This window comes from Neovison vison, chromosome 14, assembly GCF_020171115.1.
Source record: "Neovison vison isolate M4711 chromosome 14, ASM_NN_V1, whole genome shotgun sequence".
Classification (NCBI taxonomy): domain Eukaryota; kingdom Metazoa; phylum Chordata; class Mammalia; order Carnivora; family Mustelidae; genus Neogale; species Neogale vison.
In genome coordinates this window covers 37940440-37962655 of record NC_058104.1, presented here as the reverse complement: position 1 = coordinate 37962655, position 22216 = coordinate 37940440, and the positions used below count along the sequence as shown (strand labels likewise).

The following is a 22216-nucleotide window of genomic DNA, read 5'->3' as shown; positions in this document are numbered from 1 at the left end:
AAAAAAAAGAAAGGAAAATGAGGCTTGGGATGGCCACAGAACTCACGTGAGGAGACGCAGGCACTCGCCACTTTCCATGGTGTGCACTATCTGCGGTACCAGTGCAGCCCCGTATTCCCAGTGGGAACTGGGTAAGCTTGCCTCCTTGCCGTGAGCCAGGGGCCCTCACTTGCAAGATGAGGACAAGTTGCTTACTTCATGGGGTCTCATGAGGACCTGACAACGGCACTGTTGTTGGCCTCACCGTCCCCACCGCGAGGTGGCCGTGTGCTGGACAGCTGTGACCTTCTGCCCACTCACTGTCTACCTTTCCCTGCCTTCTTCTGGGAACTGGATCCTGATTCTCCTTTGGGCAAACACCCCTTCCCCAGCAAGTGCTTCCCATGGGTCAACCCCCACCCCAGCCCCCTCACTGGGATGCCATAAACCCTGGGCTGGCCATGGGTCTCAAACTGTTCTCTCTGGCTGCCACTGTTGAGAAAATTATAGTAAAGACAGGGCGGAAAGGAGAGGAAGAAATACCTGTCACTTCCTCGGGGCTTACTACATGCCGGGCACTGCTTTGCGCACCCCTGAAGACAGGATGAGGAGGGTGCCCTAGCATGCCCATTCTACGTATGCAGAAACTGAGGCCCGCGGGTGGGTGCACAGTAAGTGAGGAGCTGGGATTCAACCCCAGACCTTGTGGCTCCAGCCCCTGTACTCCTCCCCCCAACGTGTCTTCCTGCTTCTGTGAAGTGAACCTGGGGCTACTGGTGGCCAGCTTGCATCTCTGAGGCGTGCTCTGAGATGGAACAGCCTGCTGGGGGAGGCGGGGAGGGCGGGCTTGGATGAATCTAGAGGGACCGAACGAGAACGTGTGTCCAGTCATGCCTGGTGTGGTCCGCCCCTGAACTTTTCAGCTAGGTGAGGCACCTTAAGTCCCTTTCTGGCTGAAGCTAGTTCGAGGAAGGCTCCTATCGCCTGAACAGTCTGAGAGACAGCCTGTGAACCCTGAGAAAGTGCGGGTCACAGAACCAACGGCTCTTGTCAGACTGGGGGACACAGAGGAAATGCAGGCCCAGCGAGGGGATAGTAAGTGTACCCACGACCGTGGTGGCTGGAGCCCACGTGGCCTGGCACTGACATGGCCCTTGTCCTGCTCTTCCAGAAGTGTCCACAGGCCCTTTTCCCCCAGGAGACAGGCCTTTCAAGAGGCATTCACAGGAAGCTCCTTCTCTTAGCATCATTCTCATTTCTAACCACATTCTGTATTCCACAAAGTGAATTTGGGGGTGGGGAGGTAGAGGGAGACATTTTCAAGGCAATTTCATGCCTCGGATCTGGAAATAGAGAAAACTTTGATGAAGCTCTTTTGAAGGGCACATTGTTTACCCAAAACAGACCCGGGAAGGGGAAGCTGTCAACATTATCTCTTTCTGGTCACAAATTGCGGCTCTCTGATGGGTTTTTCCTAGAGTTTAATCTTGTGCTGGAAGCTAAGCTGATACCAGAAAGGTTTCCGACGCGTCAATCTCCTTCCTGGCATTTTATCAGAAATTGATTCTCTTTGCTTTCCGAGGCTCGCGTCTTGGCCCTGCTGTCAAACGTGGGTTACGGGCACTGTATCTGTGGACATGTCTCCTGGGCTCCTGGCCTGACTGTGGGGATCTCAGAGTAGGCTGGCCATTTGGTGCAATGAGTTTCCATCACCCACAAAGGGGTGAGGAACACCGGCCTACCTGTGGCCTGTTTTTCCGTGGTAAGACCTCTCAACCACCTCTGACTCTGAAGGGATGAGCTTTCTAAATAAACAGGTGACTTTGCCCTCGCCAGTCCTAAATTACAGCACACAACATTTACTGAGCTCCTAGTAGGTGCCAAGCACTCTTACCAGGGCTTTACACATATTAAATCACTGAGTTCTTCCCAGGACCCTCTGATGCAGGCTTTCTATGATCCCTACTCCTTAGAAGAGAAAGTCAACTCACAGGCAGGATAGGCAACTGGCCTGAGTGATGGGGTGGATAGGCTAAGAATCCAGGCCGTTTGGTTCCAGTGTTCCCAGGATCCCCTGCTTTGCTAAGTGGCTTTGAGCCCCACCACGTGACTTGTTTGCCCTGGAGTGATCAGAAGCTGTCGGTGTCATGAAGGCTCCCCCACCTCCAAATCCTCAGAGCTGCAGAGACCAAGACCTCAAGGGGCCAAAAGACTGACAGTTGTAACTTTGCCATGGGGAATGTGGTTGGCAACTGGATGAAAAATGGATTTAGTCCTTCTCTGCCCAGAAATGTGAACTAAAAGCTTTCATTCCAGGAAAAGTACGGATTTGGAGTGTCAGCTGTCACACTGGACAGGCTCTTGTAATAGAAGGCTAACAGCCTGCATTGCTGTATTTTTTTTTCCTCCCCCACGCTTCTTCTTCTTCTTTAGTTATTTTTCAAATTTTTATTTTTATTTTTTTTACTTTTTAAAGAATTTTTTAAAATTTTTAAATAAGGGGTTGAGATCTGTAAATATGGAAGGGCCAATGCTCTATTCCCCAGAAAGCTGAAGTGGCAAGAAGCCTGGAATCGGAAATGAGGAAGGGGAAGGGTCTCTTCACTGCACGGCAGGAGAGTCTGAAGCTTACAAGTCGCTAGTCCCACTGGTGCTCTGGCAACCAGTCAAGTGAGGTGCTCAGAGCCAAGGGCCCAGGAAAAATGGCTTTTAGAAATCGAGGTGCTGGACATGCCTCCCAGTCCTCCTCCGGACAGCTGCCCTGCTCCTACTCCCTCCTGAGAAAAGCGGACTGGAGAGCATATGGGAGTGGCCACTGAATGGTCCTGGTGTGGACAGCCACACTTCACTGTGGTTAGCATGCTACAGGGTGGCCTGGAACAAAAGCTTTGCCTCTCTCATGCTGTTGGGAGACCAAGTGGCGATATCCGTTTTTAAAAAGAGCATACTCTTTGAGTCAGTCATTCCACTTTTAAGAATTTCAGCTTTGGACATGTGCACAAAGATGTCTGCTCGAGGGTATTCTTTAAAGTGCGCTTCTGCTAGCAAATTCTCTTAACAGCCTAGAGAGCTGTCAACCAGGAACGGTAACATTATCTACGGACAGGTCCACACTCCCTTACATGCATTGTTTGGTATCAGAAGCAGACCAGGTCAGATCAGAACTGACACGGAATTTACAACCTTTGTTTATCCTACTTAGTATGAATAATCATATTTCCCTGCAGATGTGGTAATGTGTTTGATCATAGGGTGTTGTCCCAGGCCACACTGGGATGGTGCTACTTTCTAAATTCTAAAACAGTGAAACACATTTGGCCCCAAGGGTTTCAGAGAAAGGACTGTGCTCCCGTGAATTCACAGTGGAGCACTGCGCTGCTACAGAGAGGAATGGATGAGGTCCGAGCACATGTCCTTATGGAATGCTCTCCAAAACATGGTATTAAGTGAAAAAAAAAAAAAAAATCCAAGGAAAAGGTGTCATGTGTTGTTGTGCTATCACGGGGACAAAGAGGGACAGATCTGTTCTGCATAGCTGCATGTCTACGCAAGATTTCTCGAAGGACACAACAGCCATTGCTTACTGTGTCTGCTTCTTGAGAGGGCATCTGCGGCGCTGATAGCAGGAGCACTGTGTCCCCCAAATATCCTTCGGTACTGACTACCAGGTCAATCAGACTAGACTCTCTCTGCATCTGAACTGGGAGAAGGGAGGGAGGAAAGGAGAAGGAAGGAAAGGGAAGAGCAAGACAGTGACGAGGTGCATAGAGCAGAGAGGAGCGGTGGCATGTCCATGATGGTGCAGAGAGAGTGATCGGGCCTTCCCCATCCCTGGAGGCAGCCGGAATCCTGCACTCCCTGCACTCCCTCCTTCACCGTGTTCTCCAGCTCCTCTTTAGCATGGCAAAGATGGAAGGAGTCTCTAGTCCTTGCAATGAAAGACTTTGCTTTACAGCAGGAAGTACTTGTGTGTGTGTGTGTGTGTGTGTGTGCGCGTGTGTGTGCGTGTGTGTGTGGGCGCGCGCGCCAGTGTCCATGTGTACAAGTGTGTGTGCTTGTACGTGCATGCAAAGGGAAAGCTTAACATTTTCTTGGTGGCTGAGTTAAACGACTTTTGCAGTCCTTTACAAAGTGAGCTCAGCAGATCAGTGTGCTGTTAAGAGCATTTTTCAGAATCTCCAATCAGCTGCAAAAGAAGGCAGTCCATTATCACTGGAGACTCTCAGACTGGCTCAGAGTAGGGGTGCTGGATCTAGCCTGTCTAGGGGCATACAGCCAGGAGACTGGAAGGATGGAATCAGCTCCCAGTCCAGGTGGAGCAAGGGACATCCCTTCAGCAGGAAGTACAATCGGGCGCCTTCTCTGTCCAAGGACACGAATACCTCTCTGTTAAATATTAGACATGCTAAGAAATGATTAAAATAATGTAACAACTAACATTTATGGAATGCTTACTAAAGGTCTGGTACTGTGCGGGGTACTTTAACGCATTACTGCCTAGTAAACAGAAATCTCAAAAGGCAGTGAGAGGGGTCAAGAGAATCAGCCAAGGTCATCTGACCGGGATCTGAGGCAGGAGGAGTACACTGAGGGAACTCCATCTCGTGGGGCCCGAGCAGCTCTGTGCTGTCCCCAGCGCCATGGCCGTGAGCCCCACAGTGCCACGGGCAATAGGATGGATGCTGGGGGGCTGACGAACACAGATCTTTTTCCTCCTTTGTGGTTTTCTTTTCCACGTTTTTAAACACTGTGTGATAAATTTACTTCCTAATGATTTTTGAGTAAACTACAATGACCACAATTTCAAAATCATGAATAATTCAAGACCAAGGGCCATAAACACTATATAATCTCCACAGGCAGAAACCATGAATACTTGTTAGAGACAAGGCCAAGAATATTTTTACCGGCTAAATGGAAAGTATCTACCGGCTTCAGGTTAACCATCGGACGCGTGTTTCTGAAAGCACTGGAGCTCTTGCAAAGCCTCGGTTACGTGGGCTCTTCCAGGAAGCCCACTCTCCCTCCTCCAGCACCTGATGGGGGTTTATCTGGGCCTGTGGGAGGGCTTGAGAACTGGGGTGTCTCGGGGCCATGCAGGCATGCACTGCTCAGGGTAGGACCCGAGCTGAGAGCCAGGGGTTACTTAATACGGACCAAGCACTGGTTCTCAACTGTGGCTTGGGGTGCGGGGGTGGGGTGGGGTGTCCCACCCAAAAAGATGCTGATTTAACTGGTCTGGAAAAACGCCTAAACTTCAGGGTATTTAAAAAGCTCCAGGGTGACTCTAACGGGCAGAAATGTTTTCGACCACTGAAACAAAGCCCTTGGCACAGGGCTGGTCACAGTTCGGCTGCTGACACTTGTCTGCTGCTCAGCGGGGTGTGTGTGTGTGTGTGTGTGTGTGTGTGTGTGTGTGTCAGAATGGAGGCCCCCCACACACACCAGCCATGGCCCAGCATTGCTTCACAGGAATAAGGCCTCTGCTGTCATTCTCCATTTTATCAAAGAAGCCAGAAGTGCACATTTTAATGTGAAAATTGTAAATGTGGACAGCTAATTTTTTTTTTAATGGAATAGGGTCTGGGCCAAATAAAACACATCTTGGGGCTGAATTTGGCCTGCCGAGCTCACTGTGAATAGCCTCCTTCCTACAGCTTCCTCCCCTTGCCTGGTTGGCTCAGGACCACATGGAGAACTACCCAGTCCCGACCCAGGAAGGAATTAGCACGTTCACCTGCCCTGGTGTGACCAGGCCCGTGTCACCTGACCACCGAAGCAGCATGAGCCGCCTATCTGTCTGTTCCAACCAGCTCGTCTTCCCCTTGCCTTTCATGGTGACACAGTCTGATCTCTACCTAGCATCCTGCGTTAGGCACGAGTCTCAGGAAGTACAGATTTCACAGGTGATGGGGGTGCGGGTTGCAGAAGAGGAAGTGGGCAGGAAAAGCGTGTTCTCATAGATCAAGAGGAGCATCCTGGCAGCTTGCTATCTCTTTCTCTCGATTCTCTAACCAAACAAAAGCCCTGTTGAGAGAGTCAGCACCCTCTTTTCCAGAAAGGCCTGAAACCATTTTAAATCTCTTTTGGGGTGAAACTTAGAAATTGTGATAAACATCTCCACTCTCTTTGCAGAAGAGGAGGGAGGTGAAGTGCTCTCGGGCAACTGGCATGATGGGAGGAGCCAGGAAAGCAGCAACCAGGGAGACCTTGTTGCCAAGGAGAAAGACAGAGGGGACCTGAGTATCTCCTTTCCTGCTGCCCTGTTTTGTCGATTTCCAGCCAATGTTTCAGGTGGATAAATGCCATGATGTTACTCTGTGACCGAAAGCCTCGGTTAGGTTGAAATACTTCGTTCCTGGCTTTGGGGGAGCCCACACTAAGTCACTTGATCAAGGGGGGCTGGGAGCCTGCTGGGGCCTGTGCTCACTCCTGTTCCAGCTCTTCTACCCTCCGAGACCCTGGAAGGACTTTGTGGGAGATACACACACCAGCTCCTGCTTCCAGAAAAATGTTCCTACCAGGAAGGAGTGACAGAATCCACTCTGGTTCAGTTTCTAGAATGGCCATCAGGGCTGACAGCTAGATGTTTTCAGCAGCACCAAGGTCCTAGCCCTCATCCCTGGTGGGTGGCTTAAATAAAAAAGAAAACCATGCCGGCTGTTCTGGCTACAGCTGAGAAAGGAGACAAGAGGGGACAGACAAGATGACAGCCACTGCAAAGCACCCACGACCCTTTGCGGTCCAACCCCAACCTGCTTCACTTGGCTGAGGATGAGGCCAACTCAGAGGACACAGGACGAATTTCAAGATTTGGTCAATACTTAAGATGAGCCTTGTGCCTTCACACCGTTCCCCTACACCCATCTGTGGCTACGTAAGTCTCATATTCAAACTCTGGTGAGCTTGAGACTGGATCCGAGGGCCCTGAGGTACCGTCTGGGTCCTTGCTTCTACTTTGCACCCTCCGGATCAGTAATCTTTTTTTTTTTTTAAAGATTTTATTTATTTATTTGACAGACAGAGATCACAAGTGAGCAGAGAGGCAGGCAGAGAGAGAGAGGAGGAAGCAGGCTCCCCACTGAGCAGAGACCCCGATGCGGGGCTCGATCCCAGTACCCTGGGATCATGACCCAAGTTGAAGGCAGACGCTTTAACCCACTGAGCCACCCAGGGGCCCCATCGGCTCAGTAATCTTGCAACCTTCCTTATCCGTGTCTGACTTTGACTTTGACCATGCTCTTCACTTGGCCCAAAAAACTGCTGCTCATTCTAAAGAGGCAGCCTGCATATCAGCTTTTCTGCCTGCCTTTCTGGAGATCACTGGCAGAGTCAGGTGAGCCCTTTTCTGTACTGAAATTCCACCCTCTTTGTCCTTCTCACACAGCGTTATGATGACCCCACTGCACATCCCTTCCATCTATACGGCACCCACCATGAGATCGGGGCTGTGTCCCTCTCATCCCTTCTGCCGGGCACAGCGCAGGTGGGCTCAGTGGGGCAGGTTTCAAGAATGGCCGCGGTATTTGTAGATTTCCCATGCAGAGGTGAGGCCTACTTCCCCACCCCTCCAACCTGGCTTGCTTTAAAGAAAACGAAGTTGGCAGAAGGAACACCATGCTGTTGGGTTGCAAGCCCGGGGCTCAAGAGGGGCTACAGCTTCCGCTCTTCATGCTCTTGACCCCCTGAACCCCCAGAAGAACAAAGCTGGCTGGCTGGCTGGTGGATGAGAAAGCACTACAAGAGAGTTGAAGCTCTGGTATTCCCATCCCCAAGGTGACATAATCCTCACTGCAAAGGCGCAGTGAGCCCAGCTGAAATCAGAACTGCTGAGCCCACGTTGCCGACCCACAAAAGCATGACCTAAAAGCACTGTTGCTGACATCCCTAAAACATGGGTTTAATTTGTTACACAGACAAAGCTAACTGATACACTTCCTAAGAGACTGTTACCACCAGTGACACTCTGGTCGAGACCTCAAGGTGCCCGATATCTTCCGGACCAGGATTCAAGCTGGAGGCTCCGAGAGAGACAAGCAGGAGATCCAGGCATTCTTATTCTCCGGAAGGCTCCCTTCAAACAAAGCTGCCTCCCACCCACCCTCACCAGTGACACATTTACCTCCTTTTTCTCCCGTGAGCACGACCGGCTTCTGTCAGCCTTTCGCAGAGTCTGACCTGTAGCAGTTCAAAAGCAGAACCAGAGATGAAGGCTATTTTAAAGCAGCTAGTTTATCACCACAAAAGCTTTTTATTTGCAAACTGAATAGACGGGACCAATCATAATCAAATGATTTTAAGAAAATGTAGCCTATTATTATAGTGGGAAAATGGCATACTCTTGAAATAGACCAACGGCAAGGAAATGGTAATTCACACACTCGCGTCGTTTGACTGTAATGAACAAAGCCTCAGCTCTTTAATCTGGAACATTATCTGCACTCTGCCAGGGCCGACGGAAGATTTCCCAGTCGAATTACATTTTTATTAAATTGTTTGGAATTATATAAAATGCCTTCCACAAAAATGCCTTCCACAGTGTGCATACACATAACCTTTGATCAGTGCACACCAGTGGGCTTCACCAAACCCCCAAACTCGCTATCTAGGTGATGGTACAGATGTGAATTAGCAGTAATCACCTACATTTCCTATATAATGGGCAATTTCAGAGAGAATGTTGCTTTTCTTAGAAAACTGGAAGACTAACATTTGAAAGTATGCATAAATTCAACAGCTCAACATCATACGGTTTAAATATGCTGTTTCAAAAGCAGTTTTCACAACTTTTATGCAAGTGTCCATTACAAAAGGATTCCTTGATGGAAAATTAATGGATTGCCTTGGTTTTAAAAGGTAACATGGGAACCTCTGCACCTTGCCCATGTGTCTTCCAAATTATCCAGCTTTCCTCGCAGGTGGCTATTTGTGAGAAAATCAGTACCACACGTCCCATTACCCAAGAATGTTCCAAAGCAGGAGCAAAAAGACTTAGCAATAACTTATCAAGAGGCAAGAAGCGGGGACTGAGTCTCGGAGGAAAGATGTCTGTCTCTGGATGTGGTGACTTCCAGTAAGTCTACATGGGTGTAGGGGGCAGAGGGTGTGGGACCTCATAGCTGGTGATGAAGCACCAGTCAAAGGAGGACACTGTTTCCAAGAAAGTGAGAAAAAGGGGAAGAGCGATGATGAACCTCTGGCAATTGCCAGAATTTGGGGCCGATATTAATAAAGGATTTGGAAAAGAGGCAGCCAGAGAACTTATAGGAGACCTTGGATTATAAAAGATCATGGTAGGGTAGATGTCCTTTGGGTTATCTACTCAGCTTATAAGGACACCCTAAGCTGCCTCCCCCTCTCTCTCCTTCCTCCCTGTCCTTGGAAGAGAGCTCCAAGGCTGTAACCCAACTGCAGTCAACTGGAATTTGAAATTCATTTCGAAAGACAGAATTTGAAATTCGTTGGGGGACAGACTACCAGAGAATGCCCAGGCAGAGCAAAGTGACCTGAAACTGATCTGCCATTGCGTTCCACAGATACCCACTTAACGTACCACTGAGATGCTGGATGCCAGCAGTGGGGAAAGGTTGTACTGTGTGCAGACAGGGAGGGTCTACGAAAACATGCTGTACTTTCTACCCAACTTTGCCATGGACCTAAAATTGCTCTAAAAAATAAGGTTTATTAATTTAAAAAATTAAGAAGGCCCAAAATTAAGGACCAGGGGATCTGGGTTGTTGGACCCATTTTATCCCACCTCCTGACCCCCGATGCTCTGGAGGGAGGAACCAGGGTGGCCACTCCCAGAAACCCTTGACTGCCCTTGGTCTAAGCTGTCAGTCCAGGGACTCACTGTAGGCTGTAAGGCCGACCAGAGAGGATGGCCTACCGGGTCGTAGGCCACACACGGCAGGGCTGGGAGCCAGGAGATTGGCCTGGAGCTGGAAGGTGACAGGGAGGCTTGGAGACCAGGGGTCAGACCTGAGTGTTCTACCAGCAGAGGCAGTGCTTAGGTAAGTAAGATGCCAGCAGGGAGAGAGCCCCCAGAACAAAACCAGGGAGAAGGAAAGCAGAGCTAGTCCAGGGGCAAACATAGCAGTTCCCAGAGTCTGGCTGCAGCCCTTCTGCTGCTGGTTAGACACAATCTTAGGGACATGGTCCAGTGGACAGCTGACCAATTATGAGATTGTAGGTAAGTCACAGGATCCCCCAGGATCCTTCTGGGCCATATTTTCTTCCCATTTTTTAGTTTTTATTTTTACTTTAAAAGACAGGGTGAATCACCTCGGGAGTTGCCTTTCATCCCTAAAATTCTGTTACACCAATGGAGAACAGTAAGAAAAACATTAAGATGGGCCATGAAAACAACCCATTAATACAAAGAAGACAGAACTTAACTACTGAAATTGGAAAGCAAATCTCTCTACCAGAGTTCATTAGAAGCTGCTTATTCATTAAATTGGAAAATAACTGGCTTATTTTCCAATGAAGATAACCCACGCTAATTACGCACACTTGTAATCTAACACCCAGTCCTCACACCACTGAGCCCCTCTCTGGTCTCGGTAGCTGCACGTGGAGGCTGCTCCTTCCTGCCAAGGACAGAAAGAACGTGATTACACCGGACCTGTCTACTGCACTCAGCGTCTCGAAATACCCTCCTACTTAGATCTCATCGTATTCTCACGTCGCTCAGGGAGGGAGGTGGAAGAAGGTGACATTAGTATCAAAAGATGTCGCTTGCACAATTGAGGTGTTCCCCCTGCATTTTGCAAGGTGACCTGTCATTTTTAGCCATGAGACCATAAGTAAGGCCAAATGTAAGTGATAGATGTGGACCTCACATTATAAAACAGACATGTACCTGGGAACGGGGGAAAAAACACCCCAAAAATGAAAAAGACATGAAGGCATATAATATTCTCCCATGCAGGACTTCAGAAATTTTATCCGCATTTTGGACTTATTTTCAGTGGTTAGAATATTCTGACCCTTTGGTTTTACTTTGCTCTAGATGCAGACCATAACACTCAGGGCTACCCTTCAGAGGGGCGGGGAGTCTTCCTTTGCATCTGAAACCATCAGGCGGGGAAAATCAGCATCAGAATTACTCTTAACAGAGCCCTAAACCTCCTATGAAGTACAGTCCACAGGACACAGCCTTTTAAAAAATTATTATTATTTTTGTTATTGTTGTTGTTTTTTAAAGAGGTTTTGTTTTTTTTTTTTTTTTTAAGTTTTATTTATTTATTTGACAGACACACAGTGAGAGAGGGAACACAAGCAGGGAGAGTGGGAAGAGGGAGAAGCAGGTTTCCCACTGAGCAGGGAGCCCGATGCAGGGCTCAATCCCAGAACCCTGGGATCATGACCTGAGCCCAAGGCGGATGCTTGATGACTGAGCCACCCAGGCGCCCTGGACACAGCCTTTTCTAACCATTGCTATAGTCTACTCCACATGTGAAATATATGGTGCATATGGAAATGTATACAAATACATATGCATATCATTGTGCAGTATTTCTAACTAAGTTATTCACATGGTGATTACTCCCTCTGTTTTTCCTATAAGGGTAGAACAAGAGTGACAGGGGTGGGCGGGTGGGGGGGAAGGGCAAGAACTGGGCACCAAGTTCATGAATGTTTCTGCTTGGGGGACACAGCTCCACTGAAATGTACACCTACTATGTGCCCAGATCAATACATGGGCTTTACCTCCCCCGCATCCTTACAACCACTGTTCTGGGTCAGGGGTCAATAAACTTGTCCTGTAAAAGGCCAGAGAGTAAATATTTTTTATTTTTATTTTTATTTATTTTTTTTAAAGATTTTATTTATTTATTTGACAGAGAGAAATCACAAGTAGGCAGAGAGGCAGGCAGAGAGAGAGAGAGGGAAGCAGGCTCCCTGCTGAGCAGAGAGCCTGATGCGGGACTCGATCCCAGGACCCTGAGATCATGACCTGAGCCGAAGGCAGCGGCTTAACCCACTGAGCCACCCAGGCGCCCTTATTTTTATATTTTTTTAAGATTTTATTTATTTATCGAAGAGAGGAAAATCAAGAGAGATCACAAAGGGAGAGGGAGGGACAGACTCACTGCTGAGCAGAGAGCCCCATGCAAGGCTCGATCCTAGGACTCTTGAGATCATGACCTGAGCCGAAAGCGGATGCCTAACCGACTGAGCCACCCAAGTGCCCCTGAGAATAAGTATTTTTTACCTCATAGGCCGTAAATTCATGAAATCATAAAGTCTCTGGTGCAACTACTTGACTCGGCCATCATGTTGCAAGAGCAGCACTAGACTATATGTAAACAAATGGGGGCCGCTGTGTTCCAATAAAACTTTATTCACAAACACAGGCGGCAGGCTGGATTTCGCTCCCAAGCTGTAGTCTGCTGACTCTTGCTCTAGATGGACAGCACTATCCCGCTGGTACGAGCAAGGAAGAAATGAGAAGCAAACTTTAAGGGGGTGATTGAACTGCTTTTTCGAGGTCACAGAAACGTAGCTTGTAAGTGACAGGGCTCCCTGTGCTCCAATGGCTATCGTCACTAACATCATCACCATCACAATCATATTAATCATTGTGATTACCATGTGAGCTCAACTTAAGTCGGGTTTACTCTGTGTCAGGCACTGAGCTCCAGGCTAAGTCAACAAATCAACCCATGTACTCCTCGCAACTGCCCAATAAATAGGCACTATTATCCCGCTTGTCAGATGCAGTCACCGAGACCCAAAGAGGCTAGAAAATCTGCCCTAATCACCCAAGCTAGTGAGCAGAGGAGACTGATCTGGAGCTGAGCAGTCTGGCTCCAGAACCTTCAGCCCTAACTACCAGGCCACACGGATCCTTAATCAGGGCGTTAAAGACAAGTACAAGCCCACGAGAATGGACCTGGGAGGGAGTCTGATATAAACAATTATTTCTGTGATGCAGCTTTTCAATGTACTTTGGACTGCTAGAGCAATTAATAAAGGGGTTGGATGAAAATGATTTCCCAATGATCAAAGAAGATGGTGTGCCAGCAGCCGGGTAAACGCCGTAAGATGCCAAGGTGGTAAGGCAGGCTTGGCATTAGACGCTCACTCCTGTCTGCTCAGGTGAAATGCTCAGCCTTGGCAGGAAGGGTTGGGCTTTGGAGAATAAATCCAGTGGAAATCCTGCCGGCAGAGAGGGCCCATGCTGGGACCTCCCCGCCACAAAGGAGCTTTGAACAAAGAACTTGTTTCTCTCCACTGGGGGGATGGTAGCGCCATGAGGTCACAAAAATGAGCTTATTTCTTCTGTTGTCCAAACAGGAGAGCTTATTTTGCTCTCATTTTATATATCTGTGGAATTTAATTTAAATGACAAATATCCCACTGAAATACCACTTAATCTCACTGATCGGACTGGCAAAAATCAGAGGTTTGACAACATACTGTTCGCAAGAGCTAGGAAGCTGGTACTTGGGAGCACTGAGGAGGGGGGAAGTGCAGAATGACACTTTGGGTGTGTAAACGGATACAAAATACCTTTGGAAGGTATTTTGACAATATCCTTAGAAGTCCAGGTGCATTTTCCTTTGGGGCCAGCAATAGCACTTTCAGGAATCCGCTGCAAAGAATTCCCTCTACAAAGAGGAAAAGGACGTACAAAGGTAGTCACTGTATCACAATCTGCAATAACAAATGTTGCAAATGACCCGTACGTCTGGCAGTAGGGGCTGGATGAATAAATACAGCAAATGTACACAATGGCACAGAATACTGGGAAGCTGGAAAAAAGAATGGACAAGCTCCTTGTACATAAGGAAAAAATTGATAGGCAGAAAGTATACGAACTATGCGATCTTTTCTCTAAGAGGAAAATAAGAATAAATACTCACACCCATCCTATTTGAAGAACCACCCAGAGCTACATGTACAAAGACAAGAAATCACTGTTCCTTTTTATATATTTTTATTTTTGAATGATGTACATGGACCTATTTCCTTTTGGAAAAATAAAAAGAAACTTAAAATATTAAATGTCCAAAGGTAGATGCAAAATTTTTTTAAAAAATACAATGGAAAATGTAGATTGTTCCCATCAGGGAACCCAAGAGGGCGGAGTTTGCCAGAGGGAGATAGAGTAGCCTCTGCGAACCTCAGCACCCCAAAGCTTGCCAAAAAGACAAACTTCTTTGTTTTTGTTTTGTTTTTGTTCTTGGGAGGACAAACTGTCTTCTTTCAAGAGATTGATCCATAATGTGTGGAAGATAAGAATGAAATGATGACAAAATATGTTTTCTGGAAATTGGAACAACGGTTTCTTGGCTAAGCCAATACACTATTGGTAACCTGCTCCTTTATTTAAGGGCAAAGATTGTATGAGATGGCCAGACAAGATGAGAAAAGGAAAAGGAAAAAGGAAGGAGGAACAAGGAAAGGGAAACTGAGACCTGTCCGGACGGGCTGTCTGGAAATCGTGGTTTCCTCGTGCTTACTGAGCACCTACCCTTGGAGCTCCTTCTCCGGGTAGCTCTCAGGACTCCCTATTAGGCACAACAACAAAGCCTTGTGGCTCAGAGAAAGCAACCAGCCCAAGGTCAGAGCAAGAAAGGGGAAGAATGGGATTAACAACCCGTCAGTCTGGCTGCTAATCCAGTGTTCGCTATACCCTGATCCCCGCGTCCCCTCGTCCCCTCGTGTCAAGTCCAGGAATGCGAGCACCCCAGCCCCACTGTCATTACTACCCCACCCCCACAGGTCTTTAACCCAAGCCCAGCTTCCTGGACTTCCACCTGCAGCCTTTGCCAAGACACCCGTGGCACATAAGGTGGCAGGGCGGGGACAGAGCAGCCTGGGGAGCTCCTGTCCAGCCTGAGGGGAATCACTATTTGGTGCTGCTGTTGAACACGACCCCAGCCAAAAATCAAGAATGAGGCTTAACTGACTGAGCCACCCAGGTGGCCCCGGGGAATCACTATTTGACTCCAGCTGCCAGTTTCCATGCAGGAATATGGGCCCAGTCTCATGGGATCGGATTTTTCTAGAGAAGACCAGTATTAGGAGAAAGTTTCTAAGTTTTAAATACTGACAAGTAACTAAAAAAAAAGTTTTTTAAAGTTCTCTACAGATCCAACAAAGCAGGCTTCTAGATTCTAACCGAATAGGCAACTAGGCAGAAGGCTGGAACCATCATTTACTTTGATGCCACGGACCATTTTTGCAGGGGAGCAGGGAGAGCCCTTTAAGGAAATCTCATCATTGTAAGAGAAATCTGTTAGACAAAAAGCATGACTGTTTGGAAGACAGGTAAACATGGACTCTGCAACACACTTCCAGATTCCTTCCAATTCCCCATGCACGCACGCCTCCAGGCTGGTTCTGGGGACTTTAAGTCACATTCTGTCTTCTGAAAGCCCAAAACAATATCCCTGTCACTCTTCCTTTGCATTTTCTGTGTAACTCAAATTCCCGGGGCCCAGTTTACTGCCAAATTACCTGAGATAAACAAGTCATGCTAAGATCCTCTTTTCCTCTCCAAACCCAAACAGCAGCTGGCAGCTAGAAATGGTTATTTATAACCTGCACACTGTTACGTGCATTTGCTTGTGCATTTCTAAAAATGCTTAGCCATGCATTCTGTGGCTGACTTCATAATTACATGGAGCCTGGGGACAATGCTGTGCGGCGGCAGAGAGGGTAGGCGGTGGGTCGGCCTGTCTGGCTCAGCTTCTCAGTACCTGTTTGGAAACCGAGAGCACGATCCCATTTCAGTCTATGGTCGGCATTAAGACAGTACCCGTGAAAAGCTTAGAACAGGACCCTGCACATAGTAGGTGCTTAGCAGTGAGTGGTTCACTCCCCCATAAACGGTTGGCTGTGTGTTCATGGATCTCAGCAGGTTCTGTTGGACTCTGGTTCCCAAATGCTTCCTGAACCTTTCCCTTCCTCTCCATCACCCCTCTGCGAGGCCCTTGATCATCAAAGATCCACCTGGCAAGAGTCCTGTCTCTGTTATTGCTGGGCTTTTCCCATGGCAGCCAACTAAAAATGAGATTGTATCCCTTGCCTGCTCAACCCTCCAGTGCGTTTCCCTCTGCACGGTTTGCTCTCCAGTTGCGCATGCGCACATCCACACCACGCACACCTGCAGCCCGCCCGGTCTTTCCTCTGCTCTTTGGACCCACGACTCCTTCCTGCACAGGGTCCTTTGTCCTCACGGTCCTCCCCTGTTGGCTCCTTCTTACCAATCAGATCTCACTCAGCCTAAAGGGAGCTCCTTCTTCAGAGAGGACTAACTAGCACACCACCCTCCCTACTTTTTATCCTCTGCACAGTTCCTATCTGATCTTTTTCTTGTTAATGTAGTTGTGGCCTGTCTCCCCCTGCACCCCCTGCCCCAGAAATGGTCATTGTTTGGCTTTGTTTTAATCCCTGAATTACCCATACCTGGCACAGTGCCTGGAATGGAATGGATATCAGTAGACATTTCCGGAACCTGTGAATGAATGAATGACCGAATTTTTGAATGGACAATGCCCAGAGGACAAGAGGCATGAGTATGAACCGCTAAGAAGACTTCATCTTCTCTCACGATGTATTTTCCTGACCCTATCCCCCTGCTCTTTCTCAGATGGTGAAATGAAATATGACAAAGTGAGTTTAATACACCACTGGAGATAATTGGAAAATATTGATTTTTTTTCATTTGAAACAGTAAAGATAAGAAAATGCCACACTTCTGTAATCTAATCAGTGGCTTATGTGACAGCATGCTTCCCAGGCTAAAATGTACTTTGGTAGACCTCTGTATCCATCATATAGGTTCCCAAACCCATTCCAACTACACAGGCCAACCCAGCCCCCCACCGACAACAAGTGTGGACATTGCATTTGTGAGCCTGCGTGTGCATAACCAAATTAAAGTGTCTTCTGAGTGTCTGCTTTTCACTCCTCCCTTCCCCCGACAAGGAGCTGCCAAGTAGTCCTGGAAAACATAGGAAATGATGCATGAGCTGCCTTGGAATCCTAAAGAAAAAGATACGTTCCTTCCTCAGACAGCTAATTTTTACTGAGATCCTATTAAGGGCTGGGTACCATTTTAAGGCCTTTAGATAGATGGATTCCTTTGATTCTCATAGCAGCCCTATGAGGAAGTCCTACTATTAATCTCTGTCTTATAAATTCAAAGTCCAGGCACCGAGAGATAAAGAAACTAATCCCCCCAAGGTCTTGCGGCCTCAGAACGGGAGTCTCCTTAGTAGGTCTCCACGAGCTCTCACCTAGTGGGCACCAACGTGAAGATGGGGAGAGCTGGAAAGCAAATCTAATCCTCTGTCCTGGTTTTTCAGGGTTGCCTTTTTTGCAGGCTTAAAATAAAATCTCCATCTGAAATCATGCAAGAGGCAGGACTTCCCACCACAAGGGCTCATTAGGAGGGTGGGGCGGTGGGGTGCTGGACAGAAATGGATCTGGACCTGTTCCTCCACCTCTGCAGGCATGTTGACTCCCCAGGCCGCGTCCCCAACATCTGATAAATGACAGCGGTCAGACCAGATTGGAAGTTACTCACTGGCTGAACCCACCCCACAAATATTTGTTTGGTCTCCATAATGTATAAAAAAAAAAAATTTACACACCTTGGGAGATAACACACTTTAAAATCCTGAGCTCTGGATGGTTTTGCAAACCTAAACGATCTAGCAACACAGGACTTGCCTTCCTGCCTGGCAATAGTGGTCTGAGGATGAGAACAGTGGCCTGGCAGTTGGCATGGTATCCTCTGGTTCCCAGCCCCTGCTGGCTGGTCGTCTTCCCTGCCACTGAGGTCAAGTCCAAGGTGCCGTTTATCAGCAGGTCTGAGAGGTTTTTCCCTACAGTGAAGATGAAAGTGGCCACATCTCCGGCAAAAGAGAGAATCGTCATCATCCTAATGGCAGTGAACACATACGGACTTATCGTGTGTCAGGTCCTGATCTAAGGGCTTTTAATGAACGCTTTTAATTTTCACAATAACCCCAGGGGGTGGGACAACTCTTACCTCTATTCTACAAGTGACAGAGAGATGGAGGAAGCCACATACTGCAAGGAATTAGTAGGCAACCGAGTTCTTTATGAAACTGATGAATATTGCCAGGTATGCAAAGTGTATGCAGGTGTTGAAAGAATCGGACATAAAGCAGCATAATGAAATACACCCTGGACACTGCAGTCACTTACATCACCTGCCTGGTCCCTGCAGGCTTCTTCTTCTTCTTCTTCTTTTTTTTTCTTTAAAGATTTCACTTATTTATTTGACAGAGAGAGAGTGCACAAGTAGGGTGAGCAACAGGCAGAGGGAGAGTGAGAAGCAGACTCCCTGCTGAGCAAGGAGCCCGACAGTAGAGCCCAATGCTGGGTGCAATCTGGACCCAAGCCAAAGGCAGACACCCAACAGACTGAGCCACCCAGGTGCCCCCTGCAGGCTTCCAAACTTGTTTTCTTCCATAGGATCCTTAAAGAGTTCCGAAATCTATCAAGTTCCCTGGACTACATCTGATAAGTCTCTTTTGCCACTATCTATCTTTGATTTCAGGCAGGTTCATAAAAAGGTATCTAAATAGTTTCAGATTCTTTTTAAGATTTTATCTATTTATTTGTTTGAGAGAGAGAGAGTGCTTGAGTGAGTTGGGGGAGGAGCAGAGTGGGGAGGGAGAGGGACAAGCAGACTCTGTGCTGAGCGCCAAGCCAATGCGGGACTTGATCTCAGGACCCCAAGATCATGATGTGAGCCCAAGCCAAAAGTTGGACACCTAACCAACTGAGCCACCTAAGCACCCCTCAACAGTCTGGGAGTCTTGAGAGAGATCATGCGTGCACATGCACGTACATACACACACACACACACACACACACACACACAGAGGCATGTACACACATTGCATTGCAAAGTCACTCAGAGTCTGTAAGAGTGCAGTGGTCCCTGAATGGGTCGGTGATCCAACTTCCGGCCTGGTGCTACATTGACCAATAACCCTCCTATCCCCCAATGACATGTTAAGTCAGGGGCTGTCTCCAGAGTATCCATCAGCTAAGGGTGGTCAAGGTAGCACCAGAATCAAAAATGAGGCAGGAGGTGGGAGCGATGGTGAACCCACTGAGGAAAAAAAATGGGAGGACAGGAACGCTAACTGCAAAGTAGAGGGATTGCAACAGGGTCTGGGGGTATAGTGAAGGTAGCCAGGTGAAGGCATATGATTAGGACTGGTCTGAACTACTTCAAAGGACAATGTCTGGGGGGACCATGCTTTTCTCCTTAGCGAAAGAGGAGCCAGGTGAGATCTCTGGAAGCTTGACCTGTAGGCTTGGCTGCAAGGGCTTTTCCTCTGCCTGCTTTATGGAGACCAGCCAGCAATTCACAAAGGGACAAACGCGTTAATCTCTTTCTTAGCTACAATGTTAGCCCAGCAAACACTCATGTACATCTCCCTGTGCCAGTCCTGGGGCCAAATGCTGGGTAGACAAAGGAATGAGAGTGGGTTTCTGTCCCCAAGGAAGAGGAAAGGCAAGAAGCCCAGTACCTGTGACACAGCAGGATACATGAGGGGGCCAAGGGACCCCACCATGTGGGAGGAGTTAATCTTGCAGGTGGTATCAGTCACCACAAACCACAGTGTGGAGGTGACCTGAAAGGAGACAGCTTCCGGGTACACAGCTAGGGGAAGGGAGGGAGGTGGGAAAGAATATGGTGTGCATGAGAAATGGCCAGCTTCCTGAGCTGGCTTGGGCAGTGGTTGAAATGTCAGATGTCAGGGTCCTGGGATCGAGCCCCGCATCGGGCTCTCTGCTCTGCAGGGGGCCTGCTTCCTTCTCTCTCTCTGCCTGCCTCTCTGCCTACTTGTGATCTCTGTCAGATAAATAAAGAAAAAAATCTTTAAAAAAAAAAAAAAAAAAGAATGCTTTAAAAAAAAAAAAAAGGAAATGTCAGATGTCTATAGGCTTAGGCTAACATTCTCAACGCAAGAAAAAGGCACTTGCTGACTGACGTCATCAGCCAGAAGAGGTCAGACTGTCACCACATGTCCAAGGTCAAGAGGGACCAACATTCAGGGCTGGAGGACCGGGGCTTTGTGGGAATGCAGGCCCATAGGCCAAAGCATCCTTCCATCAAGAGACTGACAAATCCAGGTTTTTATTAGAAACCACAACTTTTAAATATGGAAAAGCTCATCAATGGACCCAGTTCAGGCCACCATAATACCTCTCTGAACATGAAGGTAGGTGGGTAGGTGGGTATCTAAATGTGAGACTTAAGACTGGCAGACCAACCAAGGGATAGGGGAAGGGAGACACATGGCTTTCCCAGGGAAATTCTCAGATTGAAGGTGCTGTGACCACGGCAATTGTGACCAATTATCAAAGTTACAAGGGTCAAGCTGTTCATCAGCAGTCAGTCTGGTGCCCTTGAGGATAATGGACACCTCCTTCCTCTTACGTAAAGTGAGCTGTGAACAGCTCCTCCTTCCAACTAACCACACTGCTCCCCGGCAGCCTCTCCTACTTGGAAAGAGGCGCAGCCACAGGGTCTGATCCTGGGGGAGCCAAGGAGGTAGGCAAGGGCGGTGCCTTCTGAACTGTGCTCTTCCACCAGACTAATGGATTGGACTTGCCCACAGACTCACTTCCCAAGTCTAACAACCTGGCCACACATGGATGGGGACAAGTTTGAGACAGGTCTTTGATGACATACTCTAGACACAGAGACTCTGTGGGCCACGTATTTGATTTGCCTGCTGAATGCCTGCTTTGTTGAGCGCACACGTTAACTGGCTGAGTCCCAGTTCTGCTCTCTGCTAGCTGCGGGCTATAAATGGGCCAATGACACTGAGTGTCGCACGGAGTTGTCTCAAGAATCAAATCAGATCCTGCATGGCAGGGGCTGGCCAGCTTTTCCAGGAAAGGGCAAGAGTTTTGGCCCTATGGACTATATGGTCTCTGCCACAACTAATCACCTTTGCCACTGAGGCATGAAGAGATCCATAGACTGTAGGCATTTATATGCAAGTGGGCATAGCTGGGTTCCAATAAATCTTTATTTACAAAAGCAGGCAGGGAGCCAGGCTGCTTTGAGAAAGGGAAGACCTTTGCAGATGTTATTTTCTAGGGAATCCAGTGTGGGATTAGAGTTAGCTGTTGATGACTGGCTTTCTCATCAGATTATGAAGTTCTTCAGGGCAGAGAATATATCCCGCATTTTTTCTTTCAGATTAAAATGAAGAGAACAGGTATATACAGCACATTGTGCCGCACAATAGTAATCCATAGGGCAATCCAAAATTGCCCAAGTGAATACAAGAACAGGATTGTAACTTCAGATGCCTCGGGGCCCAGGCAGGGAACACATACAATGCGTGGCAGGGGCATTCAGGGAGGTGCTGTGGCAAAGTGGAAAGTGTGCCTCCCTGCTGCGGGAGGAGGGTCTCCATTTGGCTCTAGCTATGAACAAGCTGTTGCCATGCACAACTGTGATTTGGTGTTAATAGATTTTATTGATCTTTGTTAAGAAAATACCACAATAAGGTATTTATGAGAAATCCCTCCATTTTTCAATGTTCTGATGACTTGTTCAAAATTTGAAAAAACTAAAACATTATGGACCAAGGAAATGTGACTGTGGGCTGATTCATTTAGAGGCCCCCAATTTGTAACCTCTGGTTTAAAGAATTCATTTTCAAATCTGCTACATTGCTCCTTTTTTTTTTTTAAGGTGAAAAAAATGTTTAACTTCTATGCTCAAAAACATCAATTTAAAGAAAGCTTTAAAAAATTTTTTTAATACTTTCGTTATTTATTTTGACAGAGATCACAAATAGGCAGAGAGGGAGTGGGGAAGCAGGCTCCCTGCCGAGCAGAAAGTCCAATGTGGGGCTCGATCCCAGCACCCTGGGATCATGAACTGAGCCGAAGGCTGAGGCTTTAACCCACTGAGCCACCCAGGCGCCCCAACTTAAAAGAAAGTTTTAAGGTACTACAAGGAGGGGCGCCTGGGTGGCTTAGTCAGTTAAGCATGCGACTCTTGATCGCAGCTCAGGTCTTGATCTCAAGGCTGTGAGTTCAGGCCCCACGTTGGGCTCTGTGCTGGGCGTGGAGCCTAATTTTAAAAAGAAAAAAAAAGAATACTACAATAAACTCCCATCTACTCTTCACTTAGATCCAGTCTTACTCGTCTTGATATCTCTAGATTCCAGCACACAGAAGGCACTGAAATGTGGACTTACTAAAT

The 22216-nt window shown here is 47.8% G+C and overlaps 1 protein-coding gene across 1 annotated transcript in view; it reads right to left on the bottom strand.

The window, feature by feature from the left end:
* The window catches only part of LOC122895273 (katanin interacting protein), a 173421-nt gene that overhangs the window by 146564 nt on the left and 4641 nt on the right, over positions 1 to 22216 (bottom strand). Inside the window, exon 2 of the mRNA XM_044232558.1 lies at positions 8102 to 8157. Coding sequence (XP_044088493.1) covers positions 8102 to 8157 — 56 coding nt within the window. The remainder of the gene's footprint in view (positions 1 to 8101; positions 8158 to 22216) is intronic.